The following is a 13,267-nucleotide window of genomic DNA, read 5'->3' as shown; positions in this document are numbered from 1 at the left end:
GAGCACAGCATGTTAAGCTTCTAGCTTGCCTATTAGAATCACTGTGGAGACATCAGCCCTCATACCTGAGCAAAGACCTGTGATCTTGGTTCAGCATCTGCAACGAGGCAGTCAGCGTCTAGTTGTGGTTCACTGGTCAGAATCTCCCTCTTGCGTGTATTGGGACAAGGAAGTGATTTTATAACTAACATGTCATCGTGATCACAAAATGTCCCTACGCAGGAATGCCAAGTCTAAACTCTTCCCACGTCTATCGGCAATGTACCAGACTGTATCCTTGACTGAAGCACAGAGTAAATATGTTATGGAGAACTCCAGTGCTGAAGTAGGCAAAACAGTGTGATATGAATAAAAAAACAACACCGTAGAACTGGCTATTTGAAAAATAACAGTACGAAGCCTAATAAAAAGCATGTAGAGCAAAGTGCACAGAGGCTCGAAGCTGTCAGCAAATGAATAAAATATATTCAGGGCAGAGTGCACAAAGGCCTAAAGCCTGAAGCTAAAGCGCAATGAATACGTAAAACTAACCACACTACACTATGTTACGAATTAAAATGTCCGAACAGTGACAAAGGACCTCATTACGAGTGTGGTGGTCCGAGGACTGTCACATTTGCGGTGACGGACGGAACGCTGCACTCCAGGCGGTCTGACCTCCACATTACAACCCTGGCAGCCGGACCCGCCAGGGGACCGCCGTCCCCACCAAGAACATTGGCCCCGATGGGCTGACAGCAGTCTGATTTATACGCAGCCACAGCGGCGCTGAACCCAGCACCGCCATGCTGATTACAACCCCGCTTTCCACCAGCCTTTTCATGGTGGACACCCTGCTATGGAAAGGCTGGTGGAAAGCCAGTGCTGGGGCCAAGAGGAGAGGCCCCTGCACTGCCCATGCCTGGCAGGAGCTCCCTTGCTCAGCACCATCAGAATGTGCACTGTCTGCTTTGCAGACAGTGTGTATTCCAATGGTGCTGGTGTGCTATGGTAGGAGACCAATATATTAGCACTGTTCCCACTGGTCTTCCCAGCAGGAACGTGTAATACAATGTTCCAGCCAATCAGCCCGGTGGGAACATTGCAATACACTTGGGGGGGTCAGCTCCTCCGGCCGCCAAACTCATAATGAGGCCCAAAGAGATTATCACATAAACTATTACTATCCTCAACATTTTCTCTCTTGAAAAGGGAGGCAAGTGTTATGTTTCTATTGAACTTTGTATGCGTATGTGCTGTCAGGATTCCAGAATTGTATATCTTTGGTTTTGGAATCTTGGAGAGCAGTTGTCTGGAGCAAGCTGAGCAGCTAGCAGTGCTATCACTGGTTGGTGTTTCAGGCTTGCAGGTGTTTCAGGACTGGAATAAAATTACATTTTGACAAGCCTGTTATGGATTGTACTATACAAGATTAGTGGCAATTTACTGAAACAGTTAACGTACAAAAAGATTGGGTAATTTGGATTTTTTGAATTTGAAAGGAACTCATCACTGCAATATGTAAGATTTTTGTCTTCAAGACTTATGAAGATTTCTGCCTTACATCTAACTACTTTGTATATATGTGCTTTGTACATCAGTCCCTGGTAGGGAAATTAAGTATTTCCTTTGGGCCTACCTCTCCAGGTGTCGAACTATTGCCTGGCATCTTTCAACTTCTGCGTGTGACATTGACATTGAGCACCACGTACCTATGTGCAGCTCTGTCGACACTCAATGAGGTCAAAACCCTCTGGGAAGCAGCCTTCTAACATGCAACATTGAGCTTCATGCTCATGTGCAAGTCTGCCTGCATTCATGCAAAGTGGCACCATCTTTCTTTGGGAAGTTGATGTACATTCAGCATTACGGGTTCACAGTCTAATGCAACCATCTGTATACTTGTAAGCATTTACTCTACATACTGTTCTCATTTTGAGATTAATTCTAAATATTGGTAAGTTTTGGCTCCTTGTTTTCAATGGTTTTGACTGTTCAAGTTAATGGTTTACTTAAAAACAAGATACAATTAGTGACTCCTGGATCTCATTTTTTTGGATATATTACTGATATATAATCCCAGTGGTGAGCTCCAAACATTGAAATAATCACATGTGGGTAAATGGGAAGACTGAGCTAAACCACTGCTTTTATCATTACTCATTGACACAGACTCAACCATTCTGGCCTGCTAGTGGTGACCAGTGTATGAAATGGGTAAAACAGAAGTCATATTTTATCTTATTTGGAAACTATTGATGAAGATGGTAATCTGGTCAAAGGGAAAGAATATTTTTACATTCAGTGGGCCCAGGAGATTTAAAAGTTTAGGAACATATGTCTAAATATACTGAAGGAGGGGTCGCTAATGTGTTTCAGAACACCATTAGTAATTTTGATAGTTATTTGCTACTAATGTCTTTATAGGTATTATAAGATATACATTTTTACAAAGGAAACAAAAGGAACATGAAACAATTGATGAATATGTCGCTGCTCTTAAGAGGTTATCCCTGGAAATTAAGTTTCGTAACTTACAAGAGAATCTTATCGGAAATCGAGCTGTTATACATACTAGGGGGCCAAACAATCCAATAGAGGTTATGGGCAAGCGGGGATTCAGGACTCAAAGAAATCCTTGCTATTGTGAGGATAGCTGAACTGTCAAGCAGAAGTGCAAAAGTAATATAAGGTTAATCGCAAGACAACCATGATGAAGTAGTTGGGAATGGGAAGGATATGAAAGACTACAGATCTGTTAATTCTCAGAAAAGTAATCCGAAGATTAAGGAGCAAATTAGGGAAAGAGAAAACCTCAGATACTAATGTTGTGATAACAAATCATATTTAGCTTATAATCAGATAAGTCCTGCCTTAAGGCAAAGGTGTAACTTTTGTGGATTAATAGGTAATGTTTCCAAAGTGTTTACGAAAAAAACAAGTATAAGGTCAAATGTATTGAAGATAGAAGTTCCAATGAAGATGAGGAGTATAACTAGATCAGTAATATTACTGATACTAAGGAGTCATTTGTGCTAAATATATGTGAAAAAGATATGAAGAAGAAAAAACGTTGTGTTCGGCGTATTAAGGGAGTTAACATAGTATGTATGCTGACTCAGGATCCCCATATACTTTTGCTGCCACAATATGTTTGTAAACAAAATTGGTGATAAGTTAAATGAACCTTATATCAGTCCTAAAGGTTTCACAGGGGAGAGAATAGAAGGGCTGAGGTTTAGAACATATGTTTTTAGATTTAAGAACCGTAAAATCATAGGCAAGTTGTACATCACTAGACAGTATCCTTCTGTGCTAGGTTGGCATGACCAAAGAAATTTACATACCATCTTGAACCCAAATAATCGTGATCCTGTCATGATTGTGGATGATGGTGAAGACATGGATAACATTATGCTTGAAAACTTCAGTGGTACGGTTGGTTTTCAAGGATGGAACGAGTCCTAAAATTCACAACGTAAGAAATATTTCAATTCACTTGAGGGAAGAAGTTAATTGTGTACATTATAGAAGCAGTAGAGTCTAATGAGTTGATTTCTTCTCTATTCACAGCATGGCATAGCAACAGTAAGAATGAGCTATGCATAGATTTACGCAATTTGAACAACAGCATTGTAATAGACAAATGTCCCCTTCTCAAGATTTTAGAAATGGTAGCTTTGGTGAAAGGGTCTAAATGGTTTTCATCCGTAGATCTGTCTGCTGCTTACCACCAAATTTTGCTACATATAGATGAGGGAGAGTTAACAGTACACAACTTTCATTAAGCCCCTAGACTGCTAATAATATAAAAGAGTGCTATTTGGATAGGCTTTGGTGGCTGCCGTTTTTCAAAGAGTAATGTATCAAACTGTATAAATTGTTTGGTAAAGTGAAGAATGCCAGTTTCTTTAAAGGGAAAATCTTTTTATATGACAAGGATAAGAAGCTGCATGATGATATTTACAGAAGCTATTGAGCATTTTACAGAGTAAAGGGCCTAACAATTGAATATTTGAAATGTATATGTGCTGTGCAGTCTGTCACATATCTGGGACATGTGTTTTGCGAAGATGGTATTAAACCCAAACTATCTTTAGTGGAAGCAATACTCAAGGCACCTGCACCTTTAAATATGGACGAAATACGCTGGTTTCTAGATTTATCCGAATTTTACACAAAGTATTTAAAACATTATGCACACAAAACCTTTAATATCACTCAGTTGTCAAAAACCAAATCTGTTTGTGCAAAGAATGCCAAAAGATTTGAATGATATAAAAAATGCAATTGGTAATGCCCAAACCTTAAGTAGCTTTGACCCTGAGTTTTTGAGTATTGTGACGACGGACGCCCTAGAAAGGGCCTAAGAGGAATTTTAAGGGGTACAAATGAGAAAGGAAAGGAAGTCACCATAGCATTTGGTTCACATGCGTTACCCCCTTCTGGAAAAAAATATTCTATAATTGAAAAAGAGACTTTGGATTGTGTGTGGGCGCTTGAACATTTCAGATCATACATTAGGGGTAAGCAGTGTGTATTATGTATGGACCACAAGCCATTAGACTTCTTATCTTGAATACACTTAGATATTAAAGAAAATGTTGAAAATGATTGGGAGGATAAACTTATTGCTTGGATACATGATCAAGATATACCTGTTGGGTGCACCGCATTTCAGCTGCAACTCGAAACATGGGTGGCAGCCCATGTTATTTGTGATCCATTTTAGGTTCATAGTAGTATTTTAGTTAGTTTCTTCTTCTTGCTTATTTATTAATAGTGTTTGTTTCTCTTAATTTATATATGTTGTAGTTGTGTATTTGATTTGCACTGTTATGTTTTATTTATTTTGTTATTTGTATTTCTTGGTAAAGAAAGAAAATGTGTGCTATTCTTATTTTATTTTGCATGCTTACATGCTCTCAGGTTCAACAATTGTGCTTCTTTGATTTTGGAACCTTTGAGAGCAGTTGCTGGAGGATGCTGAGCAGCTAGAAGTGCTGTCGCTGGCTGGTGTTTCAGGATTGGAATAAAGTTAAATTTTCACAAGCATGCTGTGGATTATTCTTTACTCTTAAGAGAAGAACCTCCACGATAGAGAACTGATGTAAATAGAGTGCCATTAAATTGGATAATAGCAACCCCTGTTATTTACTGCACTTGAAGAGTAGAGGTGCAGTTAATGAAGCACTAAAGAAAACAAATGGTTGGATTCTCTCAAACTGCTACAAACTAATAAATGAAACCCAGATTACACCACTCTCTGTAGCAACTGTGATCATAGCATTGTGATTTATCTTTATTGCTTAACTTCATTTTAGGGCCACATTTTCTGCTTTCGTTTTCAAAATAAACTAAATAGCTGTGTCCAGCTAAGAAAAAAAGGACACATTCCCTTAGTGCCAAACTATTCACGTGGCCGCCTAATGTGAGTCAGATGTTAAAATGTAGCACGTCTTCCCTTTACAGCCACAGTTCCATTCTTTTCTGTAGTTAAGACTCAGCAACATTCTAATCCTCTTGCTCTGAACTTGATTTCTTTATACAGTGCAGCCATTGTTGGCACTGCCACTCTGGCCCCAGCTTCCAGACATTCCACAGTGATCATTCCTTGTCCGCGCCTTCATATGGCAGTCAAGTATCCCCACCACACCAAATTTTGCCCCATTTTGCCCCACATTGAATGGGTTTCAGATTCAGTCGGCGCTTCCTTTTTATGAGACTAATGGAGTTAAAATAATTATGCAGACTACCTTATAATGCGTTTCGTCTTCTCACGTAACTGCTGAATAATTATGCATCGAGTGTAAGTTTAGACGGCAGAATCATTTCCCCCTCCACCAAATGTTGACTTGGTCTCCACGTGCTCCAGTCTCTCCTCAAACTTCAGTTTCTCTCCAACGATTAGGCCGTGTTTGCTCCCACCTACAAGTCAGCTGAATAGCGTGTTCTATCCATTCTTGAATAGGACGTTCTTTTTCTTTCAGAATCCTCAGTGTCACTACTTCTATGGCAAGCCCATAGTGGATTTTTATTGAGTCATCCTACTTGCGTTGGAATTTTTTTTTGTAATAACCTTAAGACCCACTGCATCCGATTACTCTATCTGTTACAGTTCTGCTCCGATGTTACTGCCTTCTTCAGCTCAGGTCAGTGACATTGATGTGGGTCCTTAATGGCCACTTTAGCCCGCTGTGGCGGGCTATAAGGTCATGTTAGGAAATTGGGATGTTGAAAGCACCATTGAGGACAGTGGAGTGTCTGAGGGCCAATAATAACTGATACAGACTTTCTGCTCCACAATTCCAGAGTTCAACTTTCGGTTTCTCCCTTTTTAATTTAAACACTCCACCCTTCCAGGGTGGAATGTTCCAATAGGATTATAGCACTTCTGCCTCGGGCTGCCTGTGACTTGAACCCATAAATTGGTTTCAGGGCCTTTATCAACTGATATAGTTCTCGGCAGCAGGTAACAATGGTGTATTGGAACACTGACATTCTGAGAATTCCATTGAAGACAATAGAGTGGCACATTACCAACTGTGGCTGGCATAGATCTTCTGCTCCAACACTTTTTGTCTTGCGGTTTCTCTTTCCCTGTTTAATTTAGAATATTCTACCTATCTTGGCTGGAATGTTCTAATAGCATCATGGGCCTTCTGTCACAGACTACTGTGGTTGTTAAAAGCCCTATCGCTTGATATAACTAGAGGAGAGGGTCCTTATAGGCAGGGCCATTAAAAGGGGAAAAGTGGTTATTATGAACTAGGGCACACATTTGTTGTGGTTCCAAACTACTTCAGCAAGGATTATGAATAGATTTTTAATTGTAAGCAAGCCTGCATTCTTCATTAATAATGGGCCAGCTTTCATGGTCATACCACTAGATGGTGGCAGAAGCCATGTTTTCTCTTTCCCTGCAGTACCATTTTTTTAAACTTAGAAAGAGGTGGTTATGGCACCTCGAAAAAACGGATGAAGTATCAAGCGGGCCTACCTAACGTTTTTGGCCCCAAGCCTCACAGAAATGTGTGACCAGACATTTTACGTCGGGTATAGTACATGGCAGCATGCTATAATGTTATATTAGATCTTTGGAATGTTGGGAGCTTTTTTGATGAAAATGAAGTGACAGATGGACAACAGGGGAGAGAATAGGCCGTCTGCTCCAACGTTCCAATGTTTCTCATAATGTTGTTCCTTTTTTGATTTAGAGCAATAACCCTTCAGCGTGTGTAATTTTCAAGCATTATAACCCGTTGGCCTCAGACTACAATTGACCCACTCTCTCGTTATAGGTCCGTGCCTGCTATTCAGGCCTACAACTCAGGGAAAAAGTCTTTGATCACTGGCAACTGGGCTATAATGGTATATTCCTTTCACAAAAAACTGTCATTGCTGCAGATAGGACACACTAGGAGAATAAAATAAGTAACTTGGATAGCATGCACATTCTTTAAAACAGCACTATTGATTGGCCATATGCATAATGATTTATCTTACCAAATATCTATTAAAATGGCACATATTAAGGTTAAGGGCAAACACCACTCCCATAGACATAAATGTCGATTATATAAAATCTAACATATTACATTGAAACAATATTTCCTCTTGGACACAATTTTGGACCAGCCTTTGCTTCCAATGTGAGCTTATGTATGGAGACAAGTAATCTGCTGACTGGCTAAAATTTTGCTGTGGCAATTCCCTGTCCATTTGACATGACAGGCTTCCTCTAAGTACCAAGCTTCCTTCATCTGGTTAGAGGACTCTCCAGTCTCCTACAATCACTAGTAAGGGAATGGGTGTGGTACCATAATACTGCAGACAGCATGTCGCCTGACATGAGTAGTGGTATCGCCTGACATGAGTAGTGGGGTCCTAAATATTGTTCACAAAACTATTGCTCCATTTAGAGTTAATAATAAAAAGTGTACCCATGAGTAGATATTTTTTATTAAGGGTTGTTAGACCGAGATATATATGTCAGACCATATTTCAAAGGTCTGATATTCTGACATGCAATCAGCGGGATGACTAAAATGGGTCACAGCTAATTTTACCAGTAGGTAATCAATGCATTATCTCCCGGTACCATTTCCTCTTCCTATTTCTTACTAATTACTCAAAAGCTATAGAAATGTAGTATTGAGCATTAATTTATTACAGTAGCTGGTACACCTCCTGTATGTTTGTGTGCAATGAACTGTTGCTAAAATGCGAAATCCAAAATCCATATACTTCTCCCCCCTATCCACACCACATATAATCTGTAAAGCAGGCTCAAGATCATGGAAGTGGTCCACAGATGCTCCCTTCCTGCCTCAAATTACACTGTTCTGATTGATGTATTACTTTACTAAACATTTAGGTTGTTATTTATTAGTTCTCTTAATAAATACACATATGATGTTTAAGATGCTCGCTCGTCTTTTCTATGGCCTGATTAACCATGCCAATAATTTATTAATTATATATAATGCTTTATTAATGATATATGTAAGTCTATAGCTGGTCACTTGTAATAAGCTACTTCAATAGTAGTAATTTCCCGTCCTCTGCACTTCAGCAGAGAATTGGCATTCACGTTTCCTCCGAGATTGTGAGTGATAGTGGCACGTGGGTGGTCCCACATTATCTCTGTGTGGTGCCAGCTTGGTGACAGACAAGCTCTCCCTGACGTGAGACATGTTATTCATGCACCTACTCACAACATTTCCCTCACAAAATCTGACATTTACGTTGCTGCCATACACTGACCCCAGTGTGCCTGCCAAAACATTATGCCATCGGTACAGCAGAGCAAAGATTCGGCACTGAGCAAAGCAAAAGGTGCTTGAGAAGAGAGAGGGAAAGAGATGTGGGCATGGGCTAACAGGAGAGGGAGAATGTTACAGGATTTAACAGAAAAAAATCTATTTCGAAAATGAGGGCAGGATAACACAAAAATATGTGGACAGAAAGGGGAGATTAAAGCTTGTTCACACTAAGATGTACACTGTACATCGTTTTTCTGTTTTATGCATGTTTTCAAAAGAAGGTGCACTTTTATCAAGCCAATACTGCTAGTTTAGCAACGTTTCCCGTGAAATAATATTTAGCATTCAGAGGCAGGTAAAGCGTTGTTTGTCTTCCTGTCAGTTATGTTGAAATGTTGATTGTCCTAAGCAGGTGTTCGCTTTGATTGTACCTGCAAATATTATGACGTATATTCTGACAGAGATGCTGTTTTTCAAAGGAATCACTCTGACCTTCGATGCAGGTCACATGCATTTATCCAGAAAACTGTTTTAAGGTCCTTTAAGCCCTAAAACAGAGTCTCTTTGTACATTTAGCTGCAGTATGGACAAAAGCATGCTTTTATGGTGATAATTAAATTGTGGATTTTCTTTTCACATGATTCATAACCATGGAGTTACTGAACAACAGGTTTTATGTATTAAAAGTTGAAAGTGTGTTTATTTTGTGTAGTTATAATACTACAGTATTTTTGTTTTGGTTTTCAAGCTTTTTATGACAATTGTTTGAGGATGGTTATTAGTGGAGGTAACCTCAGCTTGATTTACCCAGCCCGCTTCCTGGCCTCAGCATCTGCCAACCTCCCTCATCAGATACCGTCTGCTCAGTGCAGACCATTTATCACCTCATCAAAGCAGCCTGGCTAATACTGTCAGGGCTGACCAATCAGGAGATACCACTAATAGGGTGGAATTTGGCTTACAGAAAAGAAAGTCTTATAACTTATTTTCTGTATTAGTTATGATACAATCAACAATGGCAAGTTGTTGGATTTATCTTTACCATTCATTTGAATCCTTTCTTGTCATCTTTTGCTCCTTCCTAGCAATACTTATGCTTATGAAAAATATTTCCATTTTTGCCTATGGAGCTAACTTTCTACAATGGGGGGAATTGAAAGGTGCAGTTTTTCCCTCACCAGGGGTCAGTCATTGCCATTTGTAATTGTCTCAAATGCATTTAGCAATTCCCAATGGGGTTGCAAATGACCTGCCTCATTAATATTCATGAGGTAGTTTGCAATTTACGACCCCATTGGGAATAGCCGCACTCACAGGGATGGTGGCCTGCTGGAGATAGCAAACCACCATGTCTGTGACTGTTTTCTAAATAAAGCTGTTTATTTTTAAGTGCAGGCCGTTTTATTTAAAGGAAAACTGGGTGCATTTTAAACAAAAAACTGAAAGGTTTTCTTTTCATTTTTAAGAGCAGGCAGGCAGTGGTCCGTGGGATCACTGCCGGCTCTGAAAAAAATATTTTCACTTCCATTCACAAAGGGAAAGGTGTCCCATGGGGACCCTTCCAATTTGTGAATGGATTAACACCAATTTGAAATTAATGTTTACTGCAATTGTTTTGCGACTACATTCACGGTCACAACAACAATCATACATACCACTGCAACTCGCAATTAGGATGGGGCTCCCCTTCCTAATTGCAAATAGCAATCCCTATTTTGCAAGTCGGTAACTGCGTACTGACTTGCAGAATAGGGATGTTACATTGTACCTGGCCATTCGATCGCAAACTGCAATTTTTGCCTTTTGCAACAGCAGAAAGGCATTGCACATAGGGCTGTAAGTATCAACAATAAGGTAAAATGAAAGGTGCAGTTTTTCCCTCACCAGGGCACATAAAACATCTTTTATAATGTCTCTGCTTATAGTTACATGGCACCCCACACCTTGAGCATCTAGGGGACACCTTAGGGGTAACGTATATGTAAAAATAAGGCATATTATCACTTTGGAAGTACCTTTAATTCCAAAGTCGAATTTGCACAGATTTTACTTTTTAAAGACAGTCTGAAAGGCAGGGATGCCTTTAATAATTACAGCAGGCAACACAGCAGTACACACTCCAGTACAGGGAATCTACTTGGCCTCTAAACGTCCCTCCCTGCCCTATTATATACTAGGGGACTTGTAGGTAGTTTGAATCCCCCTTCTCTATTATCTCCTAGGGACGTATGGGGGTCTGTCACTGCCAATTGTAACTGTACCATTTTACCATATACCATTTATTCAGATCACTGGCCCTGGGCATGTTTAGCAGAGCCCAGGGCACAGTCAGGGTCAGTTACCACCAGTATCAGTCAGAAAACATTGGGGTGAACATGCTAAAAGGATGACTTTCTCACAAAAATGAACTATGGCCCATATTTATACTCTGTTTGCGCCGGATTTGTGTCATTTTGTTTTACGTAAATTCGGCGCAAACTTAACTCCATATTTATACTTTGGGTCTAGACCCGTCTAGCGCCAAAGTTATGACGTTTGAGCCATTTCTTGTACGTGAAAACCTACCTTGCGCTAATGACATGCAAGGTAGCAGCGTTCCCATGCAAAAAATGACTCTAAGGCATGTGCGCCTTATTTATCCTCTGGCGTCAAAATGACGCACAGGAGGAGGCGGGCCTTAATGGCGCCCAGCCGGATTTGCGCCGTTTTTTACCACCTGGATCAGGGCAGGCGTTAATGGACCTGTGGGCTCATTTCTATGGTGGGAGACCATGGAAGCAGTCCACGGTGCCCTTCCCTGCACCCAGGGACACCCCCTGCCACCCCACCCACCCCTGGAGGATACCCATGGATGGGGGGACCCATCCATGGTGAGTGCAGGTAAGTATAAATTCTTTTTTTTTAAGTGGCATTGGGGGGCCTAACTTGGGCCCCCTTACATTCCACTGTGCCCAATGGCCATGCCCAGAAGTCCCCTGGGCATGGCCATTGGCCAGGGGGGAATGACTCCTGTCTTTGCTAAGACAGGAGTCATTTCCATCGAGATTGTGCGTCAAAAAATGGTGCAAGTCAAGTTAGAGACAATATTTTTTACTCTAACCTGACTTGCACCATTCTTTGGGGCACAAACCCAGTCTTCCCTTCGCCTCCGCTGCCCAGTTACTGTCATTTATTTTGACGCTAACCAGTCCGCAGCGCCGGCTAATGTCATTCCATAAATAAGGCACCCGGCTGGCTCGTTGGAATGGCGTTAGCCGGCGGTAAACTTTTGGACGCAAATCTGCCCAAGCGCTGATTTGCGTCAAAAAGTATAAATATAGGCCTATGTGTTCACAAGATCTTCCATCACTGTCAAAATCAGCTGTAAAGATAAACATGTTCTTTAGGCATCACACATTTTACTGAGAAGTTATCCAAATAGCCTGTTTGTTGCATTTTGCACGTATGTATTCCTTCCCAGAGAAAGAAACCAATTGTTACAAATGTGTGACATTTTTGACACCCTATTGGTTTTTCTATGCCACTATTCTGCTCAATATAAAAGTATCTGAATGTACGTTTTTAACTATGAATTGGCGTATGGGCTGTTTTCTAGGTTCTAATGATGCAAACAGCTTTTTCTTGGAGATCAATTGATTCACCTTTCGCTTTTGAGGTGTGATATCCCCCAGTAAACCCATTAGTTGGGTCTGGTTAAGAGAAGGGGAGCACAAATCCAATAGCCTATTGATATTCTTTTGTTTCACCTTGAGTAATTGTAAGCAAGGGCTTTTCTGGCTCTTGTTTGGAGATGTCTCACTTGTTCTGCAACCGAACATTGTCTGCTTTTGCCATTGCAGGTACGACAGAGCCCCACAGCAGCGAGGCTGGCCTGATTTTACCTGAAAATGAGAACATATCGGTGGAAGAGGCACCGCAGGATATTCTAGATGCTGAAGCCTAGCTCGATTTTCTATGCCCATCTGATGCTATTTATAGATATTAATCTCAAGACTCAAACATCCTAGTCATTTTTAGGATATATTCAACTAAAAAGATGCCAAATATTGTGCACAGTGTTAAAACTTTCTTTTGTTTTATCTCTTTCTTTCACAAACGTTGCAAGCTTCAAAATGCCACTGTTTGTACATGAATGTAACCATTGTTGCAAGTAGGCAACAAACCAAGCTCTCTGCACAGAGGCAGCCAAAGTATTTATTTCCTTCCAGTGCAGTGCCAAATAAAACCAATATAATGGATAAATAGAGTTCTACCACAAACTGTGTTTTGTTACAATAAAGATAGTACATTTGCATCTGGCTTAGGCAAACACAGCTTTTATGGTTCCGTTGTTTATTTGTGACTATTTCCACCGCATTTGTGAGTCAGAAGACCTCAGCTACTAGAACCATGGAGTTGAACCTGTATTCGATAACATGGTCCTAGTTCGTTATGGCTATGTTGTTCACCAACACTGATGTTCCTCAAGGGTGCTACTGTGCTGAATACATTCCTGTCCATATCCTTGAGGAAGGATGTGATCA

The 13,267-nt window shown here is 40.5% G+C and overlaps 1 protein-coding gene across 2 annotated transcripts in view; it reads left to right on the top strand.

Annotated features, from left to right (window-relative positions):
* TTC29 (tetratricopeptide repeat domain 29) overlaps window positions 1–12,986 on the top strand; it is a 986,907-nt gene extending 973,921 nt beyond the window's left edge. For both annotated transcript variants that reach the window (XM_069242623.1, XM_069242622.1), the window contains one exon: window positions 12,584–12,986. In XM_069242623.1, the coding sequence (XP_069098724.1) occupies window positions 12,584–12,687 (104 nt within the window). In that variant the 3' untranslated portion in view covers window positions 12,688–12,986. The remainder of the gene's footprint in view (window positions 1–12,583) is intronic.
* Window positions 12,987–13,267: the final 281 nt, after the last annotated feature.

Source organism: Pleurodeles waltl, chromosome 1_2 (assembly GCF_031143425.1).
Source record: "Pleurodeles waltl isolate 20211129_DDA chromosome 1_2, aPleWal1.hap1.20221129, whole genome shotgun sequence".
In the NCBI taxonomy this organism is placed as follows: Eukaryota; Metazoa; Chordata; class Amphibia; order Caudata; family Salamandridae; genus Pleurodeles; species Pleurodeles waltl.
The sequence above is the reverse complement of the archived record's forward strand: the minus strand, read 5'-3'. Positions and strand labels throughout refer to the sequence as shown.